General features: G+C 42.3%; 1 protein-coding gene across 2 annotated transcripts in view; it reads right to left on the bottom strand.

Annotated features, from left to right (window-relative positions):
• The window catches only part of LOC122542923 (complement C1s subcomponent-like), a 44,231-nt gene extending 20,103 nt beyond the window's left edge, over window positions 1–24,128 (bottom strand). Inside the window, exons 1-7 of one of the 2 annotated variants that reach the window (XM_043681066.1) lie at window positions 23,916–24,128; window positions 22,302–22,518; window positions 18,637–18,811; window positions 14,454–14,573; window positions 12,724–12,920; window positions 4,821–4,968; window positions 2,564–2,676 (exon numbers count right to left, since the gene is read on the bottom strand). In XM_043681066.1, the coding sequence (XP_043537001.1) occupies window positions 2,564–2,676; window positions 4,821–4,968; window positions 12,724–12,920; window positions 14,454–14,573; window positions 18,637–18,811; window positions 22,302–22,518; window positions 23,916–23,932 (987 nt within the window). In that variant the 5' untranslated portion in view covers window positions 23,933–24,128. The remainder of the gene's footprint in view (window positions 1–2,563; window positions 2,677–4,820; window positions 4,969–12,723; window positions 12,921–14,453; window positions 14,574–18,636; window positions 18,812–22,301; window positions 22,519–23,915) is intronic. The other variant, XM_043681067.1, reaches the window with a different exon arrangement.
• Window positions 24,129–24,447: the final 319 nt, after the last annotated feature.

Here is a 24,447-nt window from a genome sequence, read left to right as displayed (position 1 = left end):
CACTGACCTATTGTACTCTATGCTACTCTCTCCCCACCCCCACCCTCCTCTAGCTTATCTCTCCATGCTTCAGACTTTCTGCCTTTATTCCTGATGAAGGGCTTTTGCCCGAAACGTTGATTTTGCCAGTCCTCGGATGCTGCCTGAATTGCTGTGCTCTTCCAGCGCCACTGATCCAGAATCTGGTTTCCAGCATCTGCAGTCATTGTTTTTACCAAAACTGTATGTATACCAAGACAGTTAAATAAAACCTCAATACCAACTGCAAAGCACATCTCAATGTTTCCTTATACAATCCTTTTATAGACATTCAGTCCCAGGGAAATATCACTCCCATCTCAAAACTTTAGTTTTTACTGACTCTTAACTGTTTTGTTTCCTTGGACTGCTGAACCAGTTGGATGATTTCTTTCCAAGTTGGATGACATGAATCTTTCTCAATTCTAATAACCTAAACTATTTTGTCAGTTCTAACAACTTGAAGACTTCTATACAAATGCTCACAAATGAAACTTCACTAAGTAAAGCTTGGGCAGCACAATGGCTCATTGGTTAGCAGTACTACCTCATAGTACTAGGGGCCTTGGTTTGATTCTTGCCTCAGGCAAATATCTACATGAAGTTTGCATGTTCTCCCTGTATCTGTGTGGGTTTCCTCCCAACTCCAAAGATGTGCAGGCTTGGTGGATTGGCTATGTAAAATCACCCAGGGATATTGTTGCAAAGTTGGTATGATGGAAAGCATTGCATGGTCTCTTTAAATCATGGTGTTCTTTTCAGTGTTTAGAGGTTAAGGTGGATGTCTGAACAGCAGTTAATGTCCATGTTTACAGAATGAAACATTTTGTATCAAAAAGTCAAGCTGCATATTTACCAACTCAACAAGTCTTTTCAAATTTATCCAATTGATTTGACCAAGCACTTTGAGATTGAAAGCCAATTAAATTTAAATCTGGTGGTGTTGACAACATTGAACAAATTTGGTTGTAAAGAAATTAACATGTCCGCATGGGTATAAAGACAAGGATAATTGGACAGAGAGGAGAGAGCTAACTGCCATCTCAAGGGCTAAGATATCTCCACACTCTCAGCAAAAAGTATCATGGCATGTTTAGATAATATTCCAGGCAAACGTATCAGAGAAAATGCCTGAGAAGCATTTCAGCCAGAGGAAGACGACAGGAGAACATACAGAAAGTTCAGGAGGATCCATTCTGTGTGAACTTTGAGAGACTAAGTTTTAATTTATTGTTTTCTTATTACTTGGATTTAGATAAGTGGGACCTATGCTATTGGGACAGCATACTATTACAATCTTGTTTTATTCAGGAATAGGTAGTTAGAGAGGAATTGCTCAGTTTGTTAGTTGTTTTGTTGTGGGCGGCACGGTGGCACAGTGGTTAGCACTGCTGCCTCACAGCGCCAGAGACCCGGGTTCAGTTCCTGCCTCAGGCAACTGACTGTGTGGAGTTTGCACGTTCTCCCCGTGTCTGCGTGGGTTTCTTCCGGGTGCTCCGGTTTCCTCCCACAGTCGCAAAGATGTGCAGGGCCAGGTGAATTGGCCATACTAAATTGCCCGTAGTGTTAGGTAAGGGGTAAATGTAGGGGTTTGGGTGGGTTTCGCTTCGGCGGGTCGGTGTGGACTTGTTGGGCCAAAGGGCCTGTTTCCACACTGTAACATAATCTAATCTAATCTGTTAGTCTGTTAAATATTGAAGATATATAAATAAATTGTTACTTGTTAATTATAGAGTGCGTAAAGGATTCCATTTCATTTAGGCACTCCTTTATCACTGATTGGGTGCAAGAGGTAGGTTAAACCATTTCTCACACGTTTTTAAAATGAGATTACAAGGCGAGGTGAGTTACTCTCGGTGGTTTGGGTTTAATTGTCAGACAGGTATTGATTTCCACTTTGCAAAAATATCGAGGTGGGTTGACCATGGCAAATGCAGGATTATAAGGTAGGCGGTTGGGTCTGGGTGGGGTGCACTTCGAAGGTGTGGACTTTATGGGCTGAATGGCATTCCACAATGTAGGGATTCTATTATTCTTCCCTGATGCTACGAAAACACTTCAGACAGGGTGATTGTTCCCTGACCTTGATTCTCCTGCTAAGAGGAAACAGTTCTCTCTTCCAAATTAAACTCCTGATTCTTTGGAACTGAAGTCAAAGCTAAACTAATGGCTTCTGGTTTGTATAAACACAACAGTATAAACAAATCATCCGTTGACATAACATGTGTCTTGTCACAGAATTGACTGAAGCCTGCTCGGGTATATTTATTCAGGTCACTACTGTATTCCCAAATGACTTTCTGATCTTATAAAAAATAACCTGAACAGAACTGAAACCACACATCTGCCTCTATTTTAAAATCAAAATCCCAAATGGTGATAATATGTGTAGTATATAACTTTAACAACACTCCAGAGAAGGAATTGTGCTCCTAATCTCTTGAATCAGCATGAAAGCTTTATGTATTAAACATCAAAACAGGGTTGAACAGAGTTAACAGAGCCCTCAATGCTCGTTACTTGGTTTAAAGAGAATGCAACTTACATAGAGCTCAAACCCAACATCACAGCTCAGTTGTACAATGTCCTTATAATCATACTCTGATTTATTCGGCTGAATAACATGATGCTCCAAGATGTAAGTGGGACATTGCTTGGCTGCAGACAAAACAGACAGGAAACCATATTAGATTTTAAACAAGCAATACTGTCACAGAGAAATATAGCACAGAAATATGGCATTCAACCTATATGTCTTTGGTAAAGTTAAAAATCACACAACACCAGGTTATAGTCCAACAGGTTTAATTGGAAGCACACTAGCTTTTGGAGCGACACTCCATCACCTAATGAAGGAGTGTCGCTCTGAAAGCTAGTGTGCTTCCAATTAACCTGGTGTTGTGTGATTTTTTTTAACTTTGTACACCCAGTCCAACACCAGCCTCTCCAAATCATGTCTTTGGTAACTGTTTGAAAGAGCAATCCAATTATTCCCTGTTTCTATAGGCTTAAAAATAATTTTCCACTTGAAGAATTTATCAGTTCCCTCTTGAAAATCCTTACTAAATCTTTCTCAACTGCACTTTGAGGTAGCACGTTCCAGTTTATAACAACTCACTTCATAAAAAGGATGCATTCTCAACTACTGCTCTGGTTTATTCATCAATTATCTTGAATTAGTCCCTCATCACGGATCTACATTCTTTGAAACAAGCAGTCCCTACTTTATCAAAGTGTGACATTACATCTTCTCTTTATATTTTAATGAATGTACACGGTCGCCAACAATATAGAAATTGTTTTCACAACTGGACTCTACTAACCACTGGGTCTCCTTCCTGCAGCAGCCATGGGACAGTGGCTATTACTCTCATTCAGAATTCATGGTACTGAGGGTTCAAGTCCCATTCTAGAGACTGGAGCTTGGAATACAAGCTCACATTCCCAGTGTGGAAATGCTGCATCATTGGAGGGTCAGGACAGAGGGAGTGTTGCACTGTCAGAAGATCATAAGTTCCTTATTAAAGGAATACTGCACTGACAGAGAATCCGTACTGTGGGAGTTGTGGGGAAAAAAATCATTTGCAGGATGTGGGCTTTGCTGGCTCAGCCAGCATTAATTACCCATACCTAATTGGCCAGAGGGGTAATAAAGAATCAATGACAGGGCTGCAGATGATGTAGGACAGCAGATTCCTTCCTTAAAGGACATGAACAAATCAGACATTTTTTAGCCAACAATCAACAATAGTTTCGTAGTGACTGCTCGAGGCATAAATTGAATTCAAATTCGACCATCTGCCTTTGCAGGATTTAATCCCAGGTCTCCAGAACATCACTTAAATCTCTGAATGAAAAGTCTAGCACTACTCGGAATCAAAAGTCAAGGCCATCACCTTCCCCAGTACTACACTATTGAATGATCAGTGTTAAAGAAATGCTGCCTTTCCAAAGGACCAGGGAATGCTGTATAGTCAGAAAATCACTACTCAGGGAATGCAGCATGGTCAGACGGTCAGTACTGAGAGAGTGCTGCACTGTCAGAGGCTGAGATAGCGATGCATTGTCAGAGAGTCAGTACTGTGAGAGTACTGCATGTTTGGAGGATCAGTACTGAGGGAAAGTATGGAGACTGTTATACAGTCAGTACTAAGTGAGTTCTGCATCATCGAACAGTTAGTGCTGATGGAGTGCTGCACTGTAAAAGGGTCAGTACTGAGGCAGCACTGCTATGAGGGAACACAGCATTGTTGAACAGTCAGTACGTTGGGTGCATTGCACTGTTAGATATACCATGTTTCAGAATCAAATTTAAAATGATTCTCTGTAGAGCAAGTAAAGAACCGTATAAAGGTTCTGAAGAAATGATTGAAAATAATTAGCTGGAATGCTACCTGAACTAAAGGATAAGCAACAATTAGAAAAGAGAGAAAAAAACAAGTTTGGGGTTTTCTTCTCAAGAAGTTTGGGTATGGGGGCTGTGATTGGAATTAAACTTTAAAATTATAAGTTTCAAAAGAGCAGACTTGGGAAAGATGTTTCCACTTTTGGGAAAATCTAAAATTAAGATACGTCAGCGTTAGACAGTTACTCATAAATATATTCAGAAATGTCATCATCCCGAGAGTGGTGAGAATGCGGAACTCACTACCAGTGAGTATAAGTAGAAGGGGAGAGATTGACATGCTGATGGGGTGAGACGTGGAGAGGGTGGGAGAATGGGAATAGTGAAGCATAACCACAAGCTACATGGCCTCCTGTACAGTAAAGTTCATGTTACTTTGGCAAATTCTATATTTTACCGGTTGAGTTGTACATTATTTTCCACCCTTTCCTTTCCCCTTGATCATCGGTGCGGAAAGTTATCTCCACCTCATTTGACAGAAGATCATGAATAACCGGAGCACTATCTCCACAGAAGGGGCCATATTCCTTTGCTCCGGATGTGATCTGTAATCAGGAAATCTATATTAGTTGCAGAATCATGGAAGACTCTAGTACTGAAGGACGCCAGACAGCCCATCAGGATTGAAATGGCTCTCTCAAGCAGCAGTCTGATTAATTTCACAAAAACTCCTCTCACCTTGCAATATTTTTTTTTCACAGTATCTGTCCAATTCAGTTTTAAACACCACAATTAATTCTGCTTCCACCATCTGTACAGAGAGTGCATTCCAAATCCCAGTCAGTTATTGCACAGAGAGAAGATTTTTCTTCCTTGGCCTTGTCCCTCAGGCTTCTTTATTTGCATCAAGTTATTGACCATTCATGTCATCCCTACTACCTGCTGTGCAAATTTATCACTGCCATCCTGACTGACCACCAGAGGTGGAAGTGAAGAAATTTACACCAGTACAAACCCACTCGAGATGAAATTCCCCAAAGCCTTATTCATCATAGCTGGTGACTTCAACTGGGCCAACCGCAAGAGGGTGCTATCGATATATCATCACATCTTCTGTCCCACCCGGGGGCCAAACATCCTACACAGCCATCAAGGATGCCTACTGCTCCATACCCCATTCGCACTTCGAAATGTCAGATCACAACACTGTGTTCCTCCTCCAAGTTGACAAACAGAAGTAGAAACGTGAGGACCCAGCATAGAAATAGGACAGTGCTGGTCTGAGACAGTGGAAGACCTTCTGTGGGACTGCTTTGAATCGGTGGACTGATCCATATTTGAGAATTCTGCAGCCAACCCAGACAAGGATGCCACCACCAGCATGGACTTCATTAGCAAATGCATGGATGACTACGTGCCAAAGAAATCAATCTCTATGTTCTCCAACCTGAAGACATGGATGAACCGGGAAATCCATTGCCAACTGGAGATCAGGTGTGCGGCGTTCAAGTCAGACAACTCAGACCTTTACAGGAAATCCAGATACAACATCCGCAAGGTGATTTGAGATGACAAGAGGTAATACTGTACTGAGTTAGAGACCCAAGCCCCACTGCCTGTGGCAAAGCCGACATGAAATAGAGTCCGAGAATCATAGAGCTGTACAGCATGGAAATAGACTCTTTGGTCCAACACGTCCCTGTCGACCAGATATCCCAACCTAATCTAGTCTCTTTTGCCAGCACTTGGCCCATATCTCTCTCAACTTTTCCTATTCATAGAACCATCCAGATGCCTTTTAAATGCTGTAATTGTACCAGCATCCACCACTTCCTCTGGCAGCTCATTCCATACACGCACCACCTTCTGCGTAAAAACGTTGTCCCTTTGGTCACTTTTAATATCTTCCCCCTCTCACCCTAAACCTTTGCCCTTTAGGTCTGGACTCCTCCACCACAGGGAAAAGACTTTGTCTATTTATCCTATCCATGCCCCTCATGATTTTATAAATCTCTAGGACGTCAGCCCTCAACCTTCGATGTTCCAAGGAAAACAGCCCCAGCCTATTCAGCCTCTCACTATAGCTAAAGTCCTCAAACCCTGACAACATCCTTGTAAATCTTTTCTGAACCCTTTCAACATTCACAACATCATTCTGATAAGAAGAAGACCAGAATCCCATGCAATATTCCTATAGTGGCTGGACCAAAGTCCTGTACAGCCACAACATGATGTCCCAACTCCTGTACTCAATGTTCTGACCAATAAAGAAAAACATACCAAGCACCTTCTTTCAAGGAGCTATGAACCTGCACTCCAATGTCTCTTTGTCCAGCAACATGCCCTAGGAACATACCGTTAACTGTGTAAGTCCTGCTAGGATTTGCTTTCCCAAAATGTAACACCTTGCAGTTATCCAAATTAATCTCTATCTGCCACTCCTCAGCCTATTGGCCCATCTGATCAAGATCCTGTTGTAATCTGAGGTAACCTTCTTCGCTGTCCACTAAAACTCCATCTGCAAACTCACTAACTATGCCTCCTCTGTACATATCCAAATCATTAATATAAATGATGAAAAGTAGTGGACCAAGCACCGATCTTCATGGCACTCCACTGGTCACAGGCCTCCAGTCTGATAAGAGCCTTCCACCACCACCCTCTGTCTTCTTCTACCTTTGAAACAGTTCTATATCCAAATGGCTAATTCTCCCTGTATGCCATGAGATCTAACCTTGCTTACCAGTCTCCCATGGGGAACCTTGTTGAACACCTCACTGAAGTCCATATAGATCACGTCCACCGCTCTGCCCTCATCTCTTTGTTAATTCTTCAAGAAACTCAATCAAGTTCGTGAGACATGATTTCCCACCACAAAGACATCTTGACTATCCCTAATCAGTCCTCCCCTTTCCAAATAAGTGTAAATCCTATGCTGCAGAATTCCCTCCTACAACTTGTCCACCATAGACATCAGGCTCACTGGTCTATAGTTCCCTGGCTTGTCCTTACCACCTTTCTCAAATAATGCTACAGCGTTAGCCAACCTCCGATCTTCTGGAACCTCATCTGTGACTATCGACAATACAAATGTCTTAGCAAAAGGCTCAGCAATTACTTGCCTTGCTTCCCACAGAGATCTGCATTCCACCTGATAAGGTCCTGGAGATTTATCCACCTTTATAAGTTTAAAGAAATCCAGCACTTCCTCGTCTCTAATATGGACATTTTTCAAGATGTCACCATCTATTTCCCCACATTCTATATCTTCCACAGTAAACACTGATGCAAAATACTCGTTTAATATCTCCCCCATCTCCTGTAGCTCCACATAAAGGCTGACTTGCTGATCTTTGATTGGCCCTATTTGCTCCGTAGTTACCCTTTGTCCTTAATGTATTTGTAAAAACCCTTTGGATTCTTCTTAACCCTATTTGCCAAAGTTTTCTCATACCCGTTTTGCCCTCCTGATTTACCTCTTAAGAATACTCCTATTGCCTTTATCCCCTTATAAGGATTCACTCAATTTCTCTTGTCTATGCCTGACACATGCTTCCTTCTTTAGCTTAACTAAACCCTCAATTTCTCTGGTCACCCCGCATTCCCTACACCTACTAGCCTTTCGTGTCACGCTAACAGGAATATATTGTCTCTGGACTCCTATTGTCTCATTTTTGAAAGCTTCCCATTTTCTAGCCATCCCTTTATCTGCAAACATCTGCACATAATCAGCTTTTGAAAGTTCTTGCCTAATACCGTCAAAGTTAGCCTTCCTCCAGTTTAGAACTTGGAAGGTTAGATCTGGTCTATCCTTTTCCATCGCTATTTTAAAACTAGTAAAATTATGGTCGCTGGCCCCAATGTAATCCCCCGTTGACATAACGGGATAAAAAATTAAGCAGAACAGAATAGTGAAAAAGAACACAGCCCCCTTCCCATGAGCCAAATGCCATTTATGCTCAGTTCGAGCAGAGTGTCAATGGAATGGCATCACCGGCCCCAAAAGCCCTGGATGACTTACTCCCTCGGTCACCACTGAACATGTCAGACTGTCCTTCAAGAGAGTGAAAGTGAGGACTACAGATGCTGGAGATCAGAGTCGAGAGTGGAAAAGCGCAGCAGGTCAGGCAGCATCCGTGCAACAGGAGAATCAATGTTTCAGGCATGAGTCCCTCCTCAGGAATGAGGCTGTGAGCTGAGGGGGTGGAGAGATAAATGGGAGGGGGTGTGGTTCTGGGGGGGAAGGTAGCTGAGCGTGCTATAGGTAGATGGAGCTGGGGAGTTGATGGTGATAGGTCAGAGAGGAGGATGGAGCAGATCGGTGGGAAGGAACATGGACAGGTGGGACAGGTCATGAGGACAGTGATGAGCTGGAAGGTTGGAACAGCAATGAGGTAGGAGGAAGGGAAATGAGGAAATTGGTGAAGTCCACATTAATGCCATGTGGTTGGAAGGTTCCATTGCACCAACGAACCCCACTGCAACGTGACCGAATACTTCCACTCTGCCACGGACATGCAGGTCCTGGACCTCCACCATCACCATGCCATAGCCACATGACGCCAGGAGGAAGAGCGCCTCATCTTCCGCCTTGGAACCCTCCAACCACACGGCATCAACGTGGACTTCACCAATTTCCTCATTTCCCTTCCCCCCATCTTATGCCAGCTCCAATCTTCCGACTTGGCACCGCCCTCATAACCCGTCCTACCTATCCATCCTCCTTCCCAGTTATCCTCTCCACCCTCCTCTCTGACCTATCACCATCAATCCCCACCTCCATCAAACTATCGCACTTTCAGCTACCTTTCTCCCAGCCCCACCCCCTCCCATTTATCTCTCCAACACCTTGGCTCACAAGCTTCATTCCTGATGAAGGGGTCTTACCCAAGACGTCAATTCTCCTGCTCTTTGTGTGCTGCCTGACCTTCTTGAGAGTGAATCCATGGAAAGTGACTGGTCTGGATGAAGTCCCCGGCCATGCACAGATTCTGTGCAGACCAGCTGGCGAGAATACTCATTGACATCTTTAACCTCTCTTTGCTACAATCTGAAGTCCCCACCTGCTTCAGAAAAACCACCATCCTCCCAGTACCCAGGAAAATGCATGCAATGTGCCTCATTGATGACAACCTGGTGGCTCTGACCTCCATAACTATGGAGTGCTTTGAGAGATTAGTCATGGCTCATATCAAATCTAGCCCCCCAGCCTGCCTTCATCGCTTGGAATGTGCTGACTGGTACAACAGGCCCACAGTAGGCAGCATTTCCCCAGCCCTACACTCATCTCTGGAACATGTGGATGATAAGGATACCTGTGGCAGGCTTCTACTTATCAACTACAGCACCATCTTAACCCCATCCAATCTAATCTCCAAACTCTGTGACCTGGGACTCTGCGCCATCTTCTGCAACTGGATCTTCAACTTCCTGACCCATAGATCGCAGTCAGTGAAGGTAGACAACAGCACCTCCTCCACGATAATCCTCACCACCAGCTTTCCGCAAGGATGCAAATGCAGCTCCCTGCTGTACTACCTCAACCTCACGAGCTTGTCACCAAACTTTGTCTGAATTCCATCTACATGTTCACTGATGACACTACTGTTTTAGGCCAGATATTAAGCAATAATGACTCAGAATACCGGAAGGAGATAGAATGCTTGGTGCAAAGATAACAATCTCTCCCTCAATGTTGGTGAAAATAAATAGCTGATCGTCTACTTCAGGAAGAAAGTAGGAGGACACACCCCTATCTACATCAACGTAGCTGAGGTGGAGAAGTTTGAGAACGTCAAGTTCTTAGGAGTGACAGCAACTAACAATCTGTCCTAGACCTGCCATGTAGATGTGACAGTCAAGAAGGCACAATGCCTCTTCTTCCTCAGGAGGCTAAGGAAATTCAGTATGTCCATAAGGGCTCTCACCAACTTTCACGGATGCACCGTAGAGATCTGGATGCATCATGACTTAGTACGGTAACTGCTCTGCCCAGGATCATAAGAAACTACAGAAAGTTGTAAACACAGCGCAGACCATCATGCAAGCCGACATTCCATTTGTGGAAAGCAAACGAACTGCAGATGCTGTAAATCACAAACCAAAACAGAAGTTGTTGCAAAAGCTCAGCAGGTCTGGCAGCATCTATGAAACTAAATCAAAATTACTGTTTCAAGTCCAGTGACCCTGCTTCACAAGTGAGGAAGTGTCACTAGACCTGAAATGTTAACTCTGATTCTTCTTCAGAAACTGCCAGACCTGCTGACTTTTTCCAATAATTTTGCTTTTTTTTCATTTATGGATTCCATTTACATGTCTCCTTGCCACAGAAATTCTGCCAATATCATCAAAGACACCTCCCACCCCGGTAATGCTTTCTTCTAACCTCTTTAGTCAGCCAGAAGATACAGAAGCTTGAACACATGCACCAACAGGTTCAAGTACAGCTTCTCCCCTGTCATTATTAGACCACTGAATAGATTCTCTAACTGCAAATAACGTTGATCTTGGTTTGCAGACTTTCTGTGCAGTTGTAACCTGAATGCCTTACTCTGTCTAAGTGCCCTATGATCTGTATTACCTAGTTTGCTATGATATGCCTGTACTGCTTGCAAAACAAGGCTTTTCACCGTAATTAAGTGCATATGACTACAATGAATAAAATCAAATCAAGTAAATCAAATCGAATCAAACCAAATCAATGCCATTAGAAACTATTTCTTCCTTTGTCTTCTATCTAATCCATTAATGAGTTTGAACATTTCATTACATCCCTTCTTGGCTTTCTTTACTTTAAAGGAAACCAACAGCAGTTTCTTTAGGTCTCTCCTCAGAACTGTCATTCTAAATCCTGGACCTGCTGACAAAACTAGTTTATGTTAATTTGCCTTCACACTCTGTCAGTTAGAGATAGAGTGATTGAAGGGCTGCTTCATGTCATGTTCTGAGCATCAAGAGAGAGCCAGTCAAGTAGGTGTCTTGAAAGGGGCTTAATAGTCTCCTCCTGTTCCTGTGTAGAAGGCTCAAGAGGGAATGAATGGCCTTTCTCTTGCTGTGTTAAAGGTTCAAAGAGCTTAGAATTATCCTCCTCCCATCCATGTTAGTTCAATATTTTTCAGATAGGGCTGAATGGGTCTCTTGTTTTTATATAACAGGCACCAGAATGGGCCTTGTCATGAAGATGTAGGGATACTGTACCTTTAAGAGAGTTGGAAAGCTAGCAAGGACTTACAGAAGCACAGAGAGTCTGGAACAAGTTAACAATGTAATATTTGATAGTTAAGAGCTGTGTTGCCAGGGTACAAAACTAAATTCAAATTTGGCCAAAATCCAATCAAATTTGAAAAAAAAATAATGTTTTGACAACACCAAACCAACAAAATGATCCAATGTTTTGGGTTATGAATAACAGACATTTTGGCAAGTCACCCAGTGTCAAAGAGTAGCTAGCATAAACAACTAGAGAGAGCTGCTGCAGCGAGATATGCTCTCTTAAAGGTACCTTTATCTATCAAAGACCTGGGAAGCAGAGTCCCTAGGGAGAAGAAAAAAAGACAGAGGAAAATCTACAGAGGACACTCGGCAAAGCTGACTGGTGCTGAAATGTGATTTTTCTTTTGTAAATTGTATATCAGATTTTTTTTTATCAGACCAGTATTGTAGAGGGGTAGGTAAAATATAGTTTTGAGAAAGGAGTTGTAAGTAGTTGTTAGTTAATTATTCTCTGTCAGGCTTTAAAAAATAAAGTTGTTAATTTTTACTTTAAATAGTGACTTTTGAGATAGTTCTTTGCCTCTTGAATTTTAACAGATTATAGCACAGACTGAATCTTTTCAGTGTTGCTGGTTAAAATTAGCAGAGGGGTTTATGCTGTGTTGTAACAATCTCTTCATTATTCCAATATATTGTGTATACATGTTATTTGTGATATGGAACCAAATACTATTAGAGAATATAGAATGCTCGTCTTGTACTGCCCTAAGGTTCTGTTTCATTAATAGTGTTAATGAATTAACTGTGAGTGAGTCTCATCAAGAAGATTCACTTGTATTAACAATGAAATTTAGTTTACTGTACAATAGCACATGTTACATGAGAAGCTGGATATAATTACTCAGATAATCAGGAGCTAGGGAAAGTGCATTTGACCCCACCAGGATCTTGAGTTAGAGTTTGGGTGCACCATGATGCAGCCTCCAAAATTAACCTTTCAAAACCATTACTGAATACAGTTCAAGAGATTGAATGGCCTTCCTCCTTTTGCAGTGAAACAAAATCGAGAGACTCAACAGGCCCAGTACTGCCTTTAGGAACTTGCTGTAGGGATTAAGGGACTTGCCATTTATAAAAGATAGCCATACCTTTAGGATATCGGACAAACAGCCAGTTGAAGGATCCCCTTCCACCTCGAAGTCCTCTGCGAATTGCAGGACCACCTCAAATCCTGGGTCGACCTGGATATTGTAATGGCACTCAGAATTCTCTGCATAAACTTCGGGATAATTTGGACTGGTGATGATACCACTGAATTTTGTGAACACTTCCCCACTGCGGTTCACTATTGTTGGAAAAGCACAGGATGGATATCAGACTGACAGAATAACAACTGTAATCAGTGTTAATTCAAAAGTAGTGCTACTTTAGATCGGATTATATTTCTGTGACGTGTTCTTTTACTCTGTCAGATTGGTGTATATATCCTACATGGGGCAGTTTATACCGTAAATCTCTATTCGTATTCAGCAGATGTATTTCAGGAGGTTACTTGAAATATCAAAGGATATTGTCTTATATCCCTATGGGGAGAAAGTGAGGACTGCAGATGCTGGAGATCAGAGCTGAAAATGTGTTGCTGGAAAAGCGCAGCAGGTCAGGCAGCATCCAAGGAGCAGGAGAATCAACGTTTCGGGCATGAGCCCTTCTGGAAGAGAGCTTCTTCAAGGAAGGCATCCTTGCAAGAGGATTCACAGTAGGTTAAAATCATCGAGGAGAAAGTGAGGACTGCAGATGCTGGAGATCAGAGCTGAAAATGTGTTGCTGGAAAAGCGCAGCAGGTCAGGCAGCATCCAGAAGAGCTCATGTCCGAAACGTCGATTCTCCTGCTGCTTGGATGCTGCCTGACCTGCTGCGCTTTTCCAGCAACACATTTTCAGCTTATAACCCTATTAGCCATTTAGAGAGTATTGTCATTAAACATTTGCCTCTGATGGAAAATAAAGGGTGATGTAATATTGGAACTTTCTTCAATGGGATAGTAATCAGATCTAGGCACCAGTTTCAACTGTCAGGGACACCTTCAAAAGAATAATTGCTGAGGATTGATTCAGGAAGATATTGTCACCCATCCTCAGGAAGTCCAATGGCTATTTATTTCTCATAAATGACATAGTTGTTCTCCCCGCTACAGTGGGTCAATATTAAATCCTTTAAAAACTCAATCAAAAAAGAAATTGAGCTCTTGGTTTTTCACATAGGTTCTTGATGTGACCGATTTGGCAGTCTGGTTATCTTGCATTACAGAAGGGAACACGACTCGATTACATTTAGAAGCACTTCTGACAGTCCAGCACTGCATTGGAGTTCCCTTCCTAAATTGTTGTGCTTTAGTCTCTGGAGTGGGATCTAACTCACAACTAGCTTGAGCTGAGAAAAGTGTACACCTTTCCACGAACCAAGGCTGACATAAAGATGAAAATTGCTGTTTTCAAAAGCAGTGAAATGTTGACATCAAGAAAAGCAAGGAAGCAACCAAAACAAAACTGACATTGCAAAGTTGTAGATGAAGGGTTGAGGCTTTAGCTGATTGGCTCATTTAGTGCACTGGAATGGAGACAGTGAATCAAAATGGATCCTTTCCTTTGATGTGAGTCACCATCGCCAGGTACTCATGATGTCTGATGCTTGTTCACAATACTGCCGTGATGTTGCCCTGGTAGGGACTGAATTAGGAATCTCAAATAGAGGTGACCTTTTATTTAATCATTCAAAGGACGTGGGCATTAATGGTTAGGATCCATTCCATTCTCTAATTCCAACTTTATGGTGGTATAACACAATGAAATATTTAAGTGAAAGATAGAAAACTTTTTACCCCCACAGGTTCTTTGGTTTTCTTGCAAGAAGTAGCCTGGGTGGCAAGAGCAATTAAATCCTCCAATATAGTTGTTGCAATAATGGCTGCAAGGATTCTCTTCCTTACATTCATCGACATCTACAATGAAATAGAGACAGGTATATGTCACTTGTCAGTTTTATGGTTTCTCTCCTTGGGCTTTGGGCAGATGCAGAGCAAAATTGCCAGGGACAGTTGGGTGGGACAGGGAAGAGGAAAGAGACAGAGTCAAGAATTGAAATATAGGATTTTGTCAAGGGAACAATAACTGGGAGTTGGGCAAGTTCCCAACTCTCAAACCCATTTCTATACAGAGGATTACCCTTCTCCTTGGTATTCTTATTCTTGGGAGTTATGGTTGGTTGGACACTGTCACACATCTGCAGCAGTGCAGTAAGTTATGCCAACAGCTGAGTTTGGGCTGATAACTCGACACCCAGACTGGAATGAGCACATTGCCATAACAGGAAATACTAGACAGTCTAAGCCTGTAACCTCTGGATGAAAACTGAAAGAACTGCAGATGCTGAAAATCAGAAAAAAAAACAAAAATTGCTGGAAAAGCTCTGCCGCTCTAGCAGCATCTGTGGAGAGAAATTATAGTTAATGTTTCAGGTCGAGTGACCCTTCCTCAGAGCTCCATTTGACCCATCCTGCTCTGAGATGGGGGCATCAAGTTAAGTTTAATTTGTACAGGGGGAAGAAGATGATGGGCACTGCCAGGGTGCCCACTGTTCAGAATGTCAATGATGCTGAAATTCCCATCCCAAATGCACAAGGCAGTGGAAGGGACACATGCCAGAATGGTGGTAGTGATGATGGTGTTAGTGCACAAGGCACTATTGACAGCTGGCACAGATACTGATGTGTTGGTGAAGTTGAAGATTTGATTGGGCAGAGTTTGACAATTATAGTCAAGAATACTGGCCTCAGACCACACATGGTCTCACATCATGCCAAGATGAGACCATTTTGATTTCCGCATCCATGATGTCTGATCTTTGTTCACAGTACTGCCGTGATGTTGCTCGGGCAGAGACTGAATTAGGAATCACAAATAGGTGTGAAAATCTTTTAATTAATCATTAAAAGGACGTGGGCATTGCTAGATAGGTCAGCATCAATTGTGCTGGAGAAAGGTGGTGATGCCCTCTCGTGCTGTTACATTCCAGGTCGTGTTAGGACACAGTGCTCTTGGGAAGTACGTTCCAGGATTTTCGCCCAGTGACATTGAAGGAATGGTTCCAAATCAGGATATTATGTGGCAGAAAGGAGAACGTTGAGGAGAGAGTGACAACCCTTGACATCAAGGTTGCATTCAACCAAGTATAACATCAAGGAACCTCAGCAGAACAGGAATCAATGGGTATCAGAGGGCAAACACTCTGCTTTTTGTAGTTATAACTGGCACATAGGAAGATGGTTGTGGAAGATGGAAGTGTCCTAGGCTCAACCATTTTCAACTGCTTCATCAATAATCCCATCCAACATAAGGTCAGAAGTGGGGATTTTCAACAATGGATGCACAATTTCTAGCACCATTCGTTACTATGTCAATAGTGAATGTAATCCTTACTCAAATGCAACAAGCTCGAGGCAATCTCCAGACTTGGGCTGAGAAGTGGCACATAACATCCAGGCCACAAAAATGCCAAGCAATTGCCATCTCTAACAAGAGACAATCTAATCACTAGCACTTGACATCTAATGATGTGACCATTGGCCAAAAACTCAACCGGACCCATCACAGTGGCCATGAGATCAGGTCAGAGGCTAGAAATACTGCAATGAGTAACTCAACTCCTGACTCCCCAAAGTGTCCACCAACTATAAGGCACAGACAGGGGTGTGATAGAATACTGCTGAAAATGTGTTGCTGGAAAAGCGCAGCAGGTCAGGCAGCATCCAGGGAACAGGAGAATCGACGTTTTAGGCATAAGCCCTTCTTCAGGAATGAGGAAAGTGTGTCCAGCAGGCTAAGATAAAAGGTAGGCTACCACTTGCCTGGATGGGTGCACCACCAACAAAACTCAAGAAGCTTAATCCATCCAGGCTAAAGCAGACCACTTGATTGACATTGCATCCACAAGCATTCACTCCCTCTACCAGCGACACTCAATAATAGCAGTTTATACTGTCGACAAGATGCATTGCAGAAATTCATCAAAGATCTTCAGACAGCACCTTCCAAATGCAAGACCACTTCCATTTAAAAGGACATGGGCAGCAGATAAACGGGAACACCACCACCTGCAAGTTCCCCTCCAAGCTACTCACCATCCTGACTTGGAAATGTATCTTTGTTCCCTCAGTGTCACTGGGTCAAAATCCTGGAATTCCCTCCCTAAAGGCTTTATGTGCCTACATGCAACATGTCTACTGCAGAGGTTCAAAACTTCAGCTCACCACCACCTTTTCAAGGGCAAACAGGGATGGGCAATAAATTGGTGGCCAACCAGCAATGTCCAGGTCCCATGAGTGAATTAAAAAAAATTTACAGAAGTGGTGTTCACCGGCATCGGCTGCTCATGTTCTAGGTGGCAGATGTTTCACATTTGAAAGGTGATGTTCAAGGCCCCTTGATGAATTATTGCAGATCATCTTGTCGATGATGTACCATGTTGACATTGGATAAAGACCTAAATATTTAAGATGGTGGATATCGTGTCTATAAAATGGGCTTCTTTTGCCCTGCTTAATATCAAGATCCGTGCACATTGTTTGAGCTGCACTCATCCAGGCAAGTGAGGCCTATTCTGTCACTTTCCTGACTTGTGCTTTGTGCTGAGTGGAGAAGATTCAGGTTGTCAGGAGGTGAGTTACTCACTGCAGGCTTCCAAACTCTTGCATCGACTGCATTTATATGCCAAGTCCAGTTCAGGTTGTAGTCAATGGGTATCCTGAGGATGGTGACAGTGGTAATGGTAATGTCACTGAATGTCAAGCGAGATTGGTTAAAATCTCTCTTGTTGGAGATGGACATTAACCTGGTATGAGTTTACTTGGCACTTGTCAGCTCAAATCTTCAGGTCTTGATGCATTTTTTATTTAAATTCAGTCTTTGGATGAGGGCATAACTCGTGGCATCTACATTTATTGTCCTTGGGAAGGTAGTGGTAAGCTGCCTTCTTGAACAGCTGAAATCCATGTGTTGTAGGTAGACCAAATTGCCATTGGGAAGAGAATTTCAAAACTGTGGGATGACTGAACGTTTATGGATGTGCTATCAATCAAAAGGCTGCTTTATACTGGATTATGTCAAGGTTCTTGAGTGTTGTTGGAACTGCACTCATGCGGGCCAGTGGAGAGCGAACATCCCCACTTCTGACCCGGTAATAGAAAGAATGTGATGATGAAGCAGCTGAAGGTAATTGGGCCGAGAGCACTATATAGTGTAACTCCTTCAGAGATCTCCTTGAGTTGAGATGACCAACAGCCACAACCATCGTCCTATCTGCCAGATTGACTCCAACCAGTGGACAGTTTCCGCCCTGATTCTACTGATGCCAGGTTTGCTCACGTTATTAAATGTGGCCTTGATGTCAGAGGCTCTTACTTTGAGGTCCCCAGATTAGTATCTGGGTGTCTGGATTAATAGTCTAGTGCTAATACTACTGGACCATCACTTCTCTTGGAAAACATACAACAAAAGCATATGAAAGAATACACACACCTAGCGACATAGTGACATATGGACACATAGAAACACGAATGCACACAGATACAGATTCATGGATATATACTCAGAAAAATGCAAAATGTAGGTTTCCAACAAAAACACATTCACTGTCACACGCACAATTAAACAATATAGACACGTAAACACATAAATACCCCCATCTGCATTCTCAAACACATACAGACTCATTCACAGACGGATATATGAAGAGATTTACACGCATACACAAACTTCATATGACCATAGACACACATGCACACACTCTCACACATACTCATACACACAGGTTCAATAGCACAGAAATGCTCAGAAGTGCAGACACAAGATATACATCCTGCTTTAATGCACGGGGAAAGAGGAATAGAAGGATGACATGAAACGAAGAGAAAGGAGGAGGGATCATGTTAAAACACACATCAGCACAAATTAAAAGCCCAAATGACCTTATGCTATTCTGACTGTGAATTTCTAGTAACTTCATACCAACTGCTGCATAATGGGCAACAAATCCAGTATAACGTTCTTCATTGGAGAAATTTGATTTAAAAGTGACTTTCATCCAATTTCCTGTGGTGTGGTATTCTTGGGGGACTTGGAAATCTACGTCCTCTTTGCTATTGTTACAGATTGGAGAATAAATGGCTTCATCACAAAAGATCTGGGAAAATGAAATGACACAATAATATTAGTTTCATAGTTTCAACTGTGAGACCCTCAAATAGAGACCTACAATCAATGGAAATAGTTACATCGAAAAATTTGGAGATTGAGGGATAGACTGCAAGACTAATGGAAACATACATAAGATCAATGTAAAAATATAAAAACAGCTAGACAATATAGGACGGCTGTGAAGAAACATAAAGATAGACAATTAAATTGGTGGACAGATAAAAACACATTATAGATACATTAGACAGATGATGGAGATAGTTGATGGATAGGCAGGCAGGCAGATAAATCAAATAGGTTTAAATGGAAAATAATATTCAAAAGGCTGAGTTAAAGCACTTCATATGAAAGCATGCATCATTCACAAAAGAAGTTCATGATTTGAATGTGCAAACTGAGGTAAATGGATATGATTTAATTGCCATTATAGAGACTTGGCACTGAATATACAAGAACATCTTCCATTTAGAAGGCTTGGACAAAACAAAAGGAAGTAGAGTATCACTCCCAGTAAGGAAATATATGAGTGTGTTAGTACGGTAGGTTCTTTGGTATAAGATCAAGATGTAGAATCGGTGGGAATTGTTTATAGAATGCTAAAACATAGTTCCAATATTGGGCATGCTCTAAATTAAGAAATTACAAGTACATGTAACCTGAGTATTAATGGGCAATGTAAATCTGCATATAACAGGAGTAAGCAAGTCAGCACAAATGGATGAACCCCTGGAGTATGTGCGAGATAGCTCTCTGGAATAATATGTTGAGGAACCAAGTAGGGAATCACTATATTTTGTATTTGATGTTGTTTAAGGAGAAAGGTTAATTAATAATCACACTGTAAAGGGACCTTTGCAAAATAATGTTTGTAATACAATAGAATTTTAAATGAAGTTTGAATGCAACAAGGTTCTTTCTGAAACTACAGTTTTAAGTCTGAGCAAAGGAAATTCTGAGTCAATGAGGAGTAAGCTTGCTGAGGTGGACTGGGGAAAATACAATCGACAGACAATGGCGAATATTTAAAGAATACTATCATGTCTATAACAGATATGCATTCCTAAGGCACCTCCAACCAAAGGAAAACAAATGCATCAACAATAGTAAAGGAAATAAGTTACTGTTCCATTGGATTAAAAGGAAATATAAGAATGTCAGAAATAATGGCGGGCATGAGGATTGGGAGAAATTTAGAATCAGAATCATAGATTCCCTATATTGTGGAAATAGGCCATTAGGCCCAACAGTCCACACCGACACTCCAAAGAATATCCTGCCCAGACCCATTCCCCTCCTCTATGACTTTACATTTCCCCTGACTAATGCACCTAACTTACACATCTCTGACCACTATGGGCAAGTCACCTAAACTGCATGTCTTTGGACTGTGGGAGGAAACCGGAGCACCAGGAAGAACCCGCGCAGACACGGGGAGAATGAGCAAACTTGAAGAAAGGAGAACCAAGAAACTGACAAGCAAAGGGCAAACCAAATATAGATGCAAGCTAGCAAGGAACATAAATGCTGACCATGGAAGTTTCTACTCATGAAAGGAAAAATATTAGAAGGGGATGTGGAAAATTGGTAAATGTGGATAAACTAGTTATTTTGCATCTGTCTTCACATTGAATATACAGAAAACCTCCGAGAGGTGAGGCAACCAAGGGACCTGTGTAACTGAAAAGCTAAAAAAACATTTGTATCAGTAAAGAGGTCACAGTGGATGAATTAAGGGTTTATAAACCTTCTGGAGCAGTTGAGCTTCATCCCAGAGTGTTGAAGGAAGCAGCAAAGAGACATAGAGTCATTGGTGGTTACCTTTCTTAATTCCATCAATTTTGGAAAGATTTCTGCTGACTGGAAATTGGTAAATATAGCGTTAATATTTAAGAAGGAAGGAAGAGAAAGAGCGAGTGGAGAACAACAGACCTGTTAGCTTGCCATCTGTGGTGGAACAAAATGTTAGTTATAAGATGTGAGATATCTGAATATTTGGAAAAAATGGCAAGAATGGTCAGAATAAAAATGGATTTATGAAAGAGAATCATATTTGACACACTTGTCCTACTGTTTGAGGATATATTGAGGATAGACAATATAGAGGTTTGTGTGGATTTCCTGAAGGCTTTTGTTAAGGTCCCATAGAAAATTAGTAAATAGAATTATACAATGTGGAATTATGGAGATATACTAGAATGGATTGAGGATTAGTTAATAGAAAGCAAAGTTTTGGAATGAAATGATAATTCTTAGGCTATCAGGCTTTTGCTAATGGGATACTGTAAGGCAGACTGTATAGTCTACAAGTTTTTACAACTCTTACAGGAACAATTTGAATGTGGAGCCTCAGACTAGTGGGCACAATCTCAAAGCAAAGTGTTACCCTTTTAAAACAACGATGAAGAGATTTCTTTCTCTTAGAGAGTGGTGAATTTGTGAAATTCTTTACCACAGAGGAGTCTTGAGGCTGGACGATAACTTTTATTTAAGGCTGAGATAGACAGATTCCCAATCATTAAGGGAATCATTTGTTATTGTGATAAAAGTAAAGTAAATGTTCAATGGACTGAAAGGCCTTCTTCTGCTTCCACTTCTGGTTCTAAAGTGGAATTGGGATGTTGATCAGCAATAATCTAGAGTGGATGGGGCAGGCTCAATGGCTGAATGGCCTACTCCAGTTCCCATGTTCTTAAAGTAATAGAGATGTACATTATAAAAACAAAGAGATTATTACCAAGAATTTAGACTTGTCGCAGTAATAAATATAAGGATAGGCAAGCAAGTTATCTTATTGTTAGGAGGAAAAACTGGCAACTAAATTCATGTTCATCACTTCAACTAGGACTGTATTAACAATTTGGCAATTTGTGCTCTCTATGGACAAGCTTGGGCCGAGTCCTGGAGCGGGAAAGAGTGCGAGTGCAGGCCAAGTCCCAGAGTGGAGAGCAGAGAGAGAGTGAGCCGAGTATCGTAACAGGGTGCAGAGAGAGTGTGGGCTGAGTACCGGAGCGGGAAGCAGAGAAAGTGTGAGCTGAGTCCTGGAGCGGGGAACAGAGCGAGTGCAGGCTGAGTCCCGGAGTGGGAAGCAGAGTAAGTGCGGGCCAAATCCCAGAGCTGGGAACTGAGCGAGTCATGGTCACGTCCCGGAGCAGGTAACAGAGAGAGTCGGGGACTGAGGCCAGAACATAGAGGCAGCATGGCCTTGTGTTCTGAAGCCCAGTGGGCACAGACTCCTGTTGGAAAATGAGTATAACCTGAGTACTGTAAAGACACATTTTATTCTTATTCTGGACTCTTAAGCACTGTAATCCGGTATTAGTCTTTTTTCGCTCTTTCAAATGTGCAACGACACTTAAAGTATCTGTATCTAGGTGTTCTGTACATAAGATGGCATCAAGGGGTGACATTACAAACTTTACATTGCATTGATTCGAGTGCACATGACAATAAAGGCTGTTCTCAGCTAAATGGGTTACCTGCACAGAGTCATGTGCACAGTTGGCTGATGGCTCAATATTGATGTGGCTGAAGTAGAGTTTGATGCCATAGCCCCTAGGAACTTGGATATCCCAGCTCTGCTGCACATTATCAGGGTAGCCTTGGGGATAATTGAAAGATGTGAACTGGCCATGGAAACCATCCAGGGAATTGCTGCAGAAAGCCGGGCGCATGAGAAGGAGCGACACAATTATCCTAAAGAAGCAGAGGAGAAAGAGATAGACAGAGATACACACAAAGTGATTGTACTGAATGTTGAGGACACAAATAGTTTTTCTTGTTGTCTATTAGTTGCTAGTGATTTGATGTCAGTGAGTCAGTAATGAGGGAGTGCTGCACTGTCAGTGAGTCAATACTGAGGGAGTGCTGCACTGTCAGTACAGTGCTAACCACTGGGCGGCACGGTGGCGCAGTGGTTAGCACTGCTGCCTCACAGCGCCTGAGACCCGGGTTCAATTCCCGCCTCAGGCGACTGACTGTGTGGAGTTTGCACGTTCTCCCCGTGTCTGCGTGGGTTTCCTCTGGGTGCTCCGGTTTCCTCCCACAGTCCAAAGATGTGCAGGTTAGGTGAATTGGCCATGCTAAATTGCCCGTAGTGTTAGGTAAGGGGTAAATGTAGGGGTATGGGTGGGTTACGCTTCGGCGGGGCGGTGTGGACTTGTTGGGCCGAAGGGCCTGTTTCCACACTGTAAGTAATCTAATCTAGTCTAGACTATTTACAGTGTGGAAATAGGCCCTTCAGGCCAACAAGTTCACACTGACCTGCCGAAGCGCAACCCAACCATACCCCTACATTTACCACTTCACCTAACACTACGGGCAATTTAGCATGGCCAATTCACCTGACCTGCACATCTTTGGACTGTGGGACGAAACCGGAGCACCCGAAGGAAACCCACGCAGACACAGGGAGAATGTGCAAACCCCACACAGTCAGTCGTCTGAGTCGGGAATTGAACCTAGATCTCTGGCGCTGTGAGGCAGCAGTGCTAACCATTATGCCACCGTGCCGTCCAACACTGAGGAAGTGCTGCACTGCCAGTGAGTCAATACTGAGGGAGTGTTTCACTGTCAGTGAGTCAGTACTGAGGGAATGCTGCATTGTTGGAGTGCCCGACTGAGGGAGTGCTGCACTGTCAGTGAGTCAGTATTGAGGGAGTGCTGTATTGTTGGAGTGCCCGACTGAGGGAGTGCTGCAATGTCAGATGTGCCAGCTTTTAGCTGAAGCATTAAACTGACACCAGATCTGTTCTTCATCCAGACATAAAAAATCTCATGACAATATTTGAGGCATAGAAGGGAATATGGCACAGTGCCTGAGGCCAATATTTAAAACTCAAGTATGATCATGAGAAAATACGGATTACCTGGTCAGATTCCTAATTGTGGAATCTTGCTATATACAAATTGCCTACCACATTTTCCACATAGCAACAGTGATTAAACATATTTTAGAACGTGAATCTGCATAGCCCGTTGGTTCAGTTAGGACAATGATAGAAACTCAAACTTTTTAATGCTATCTTTCATCTTTACTTTTGCTCTCTCCCTTTTTCTTTCTTTCTCTTTTTCCCTCTTTCATTCTTACTCACCACATTTCCATTGGCATTTTAAAACACACAGTAGTGCAGGTATTTCAGCAAGCGTCTCTTCCTCACAGTGAGACAACATGAATTGATTTGCTTGCGTGTGTTCAAAATGGACTCTTGCTCCCTGGGATCTAAGGTTATTTGGCAGTCTCCTCACGTACTGTGTAGAGACACACATTGGTATCCCACAGCTATTGAGCCAAGCTTCACTCATCTGGCCCAGCTCTGAAAGTCTGCGACAATATGAACAATTCTGATTGTACCTTCATCCATAAAGTTGTGATGGGATAATTAAATCCAAGTTCAAGAAGTGGGCGGCTCGTGTTCTCCAGGTGAATTTAGTGATTCTAAAAGTTTTAAATTTCTAAAAATGTAGTGCTTCCAAATAAACCTGTTTGATTATAACCTGTTGTTGTGTGTGATTTTTAACTTTATTTTAGGGCTGACTTAAAGCAGGAGTTTGATTAATAATTAACTGAGTTATCCCCAATCCTGTCATGTCTGTAAACAGAATTCATTTTTGAGTAAACATTCC

Source organism: Chiloscyllium plagiosum, chromosome 41, assembly GCF_004010195.1.
Source record: "Chiloscyllium plagiosum isolate BGI_BamShark_2017 chromosome 41, ASM401019v2, whole genome shotgun sequence".
Lineage (NCBI taxonomy): Eukaryota > Metazoa > Chordata > Chondrichthyes > Orectolobiformes > Hemiscylliidae > Chiloscyllium > Chiloscyllium plagiosum.
This window is presented reverse-complemented; position numbering and strand designations above follow the sequence as displayed.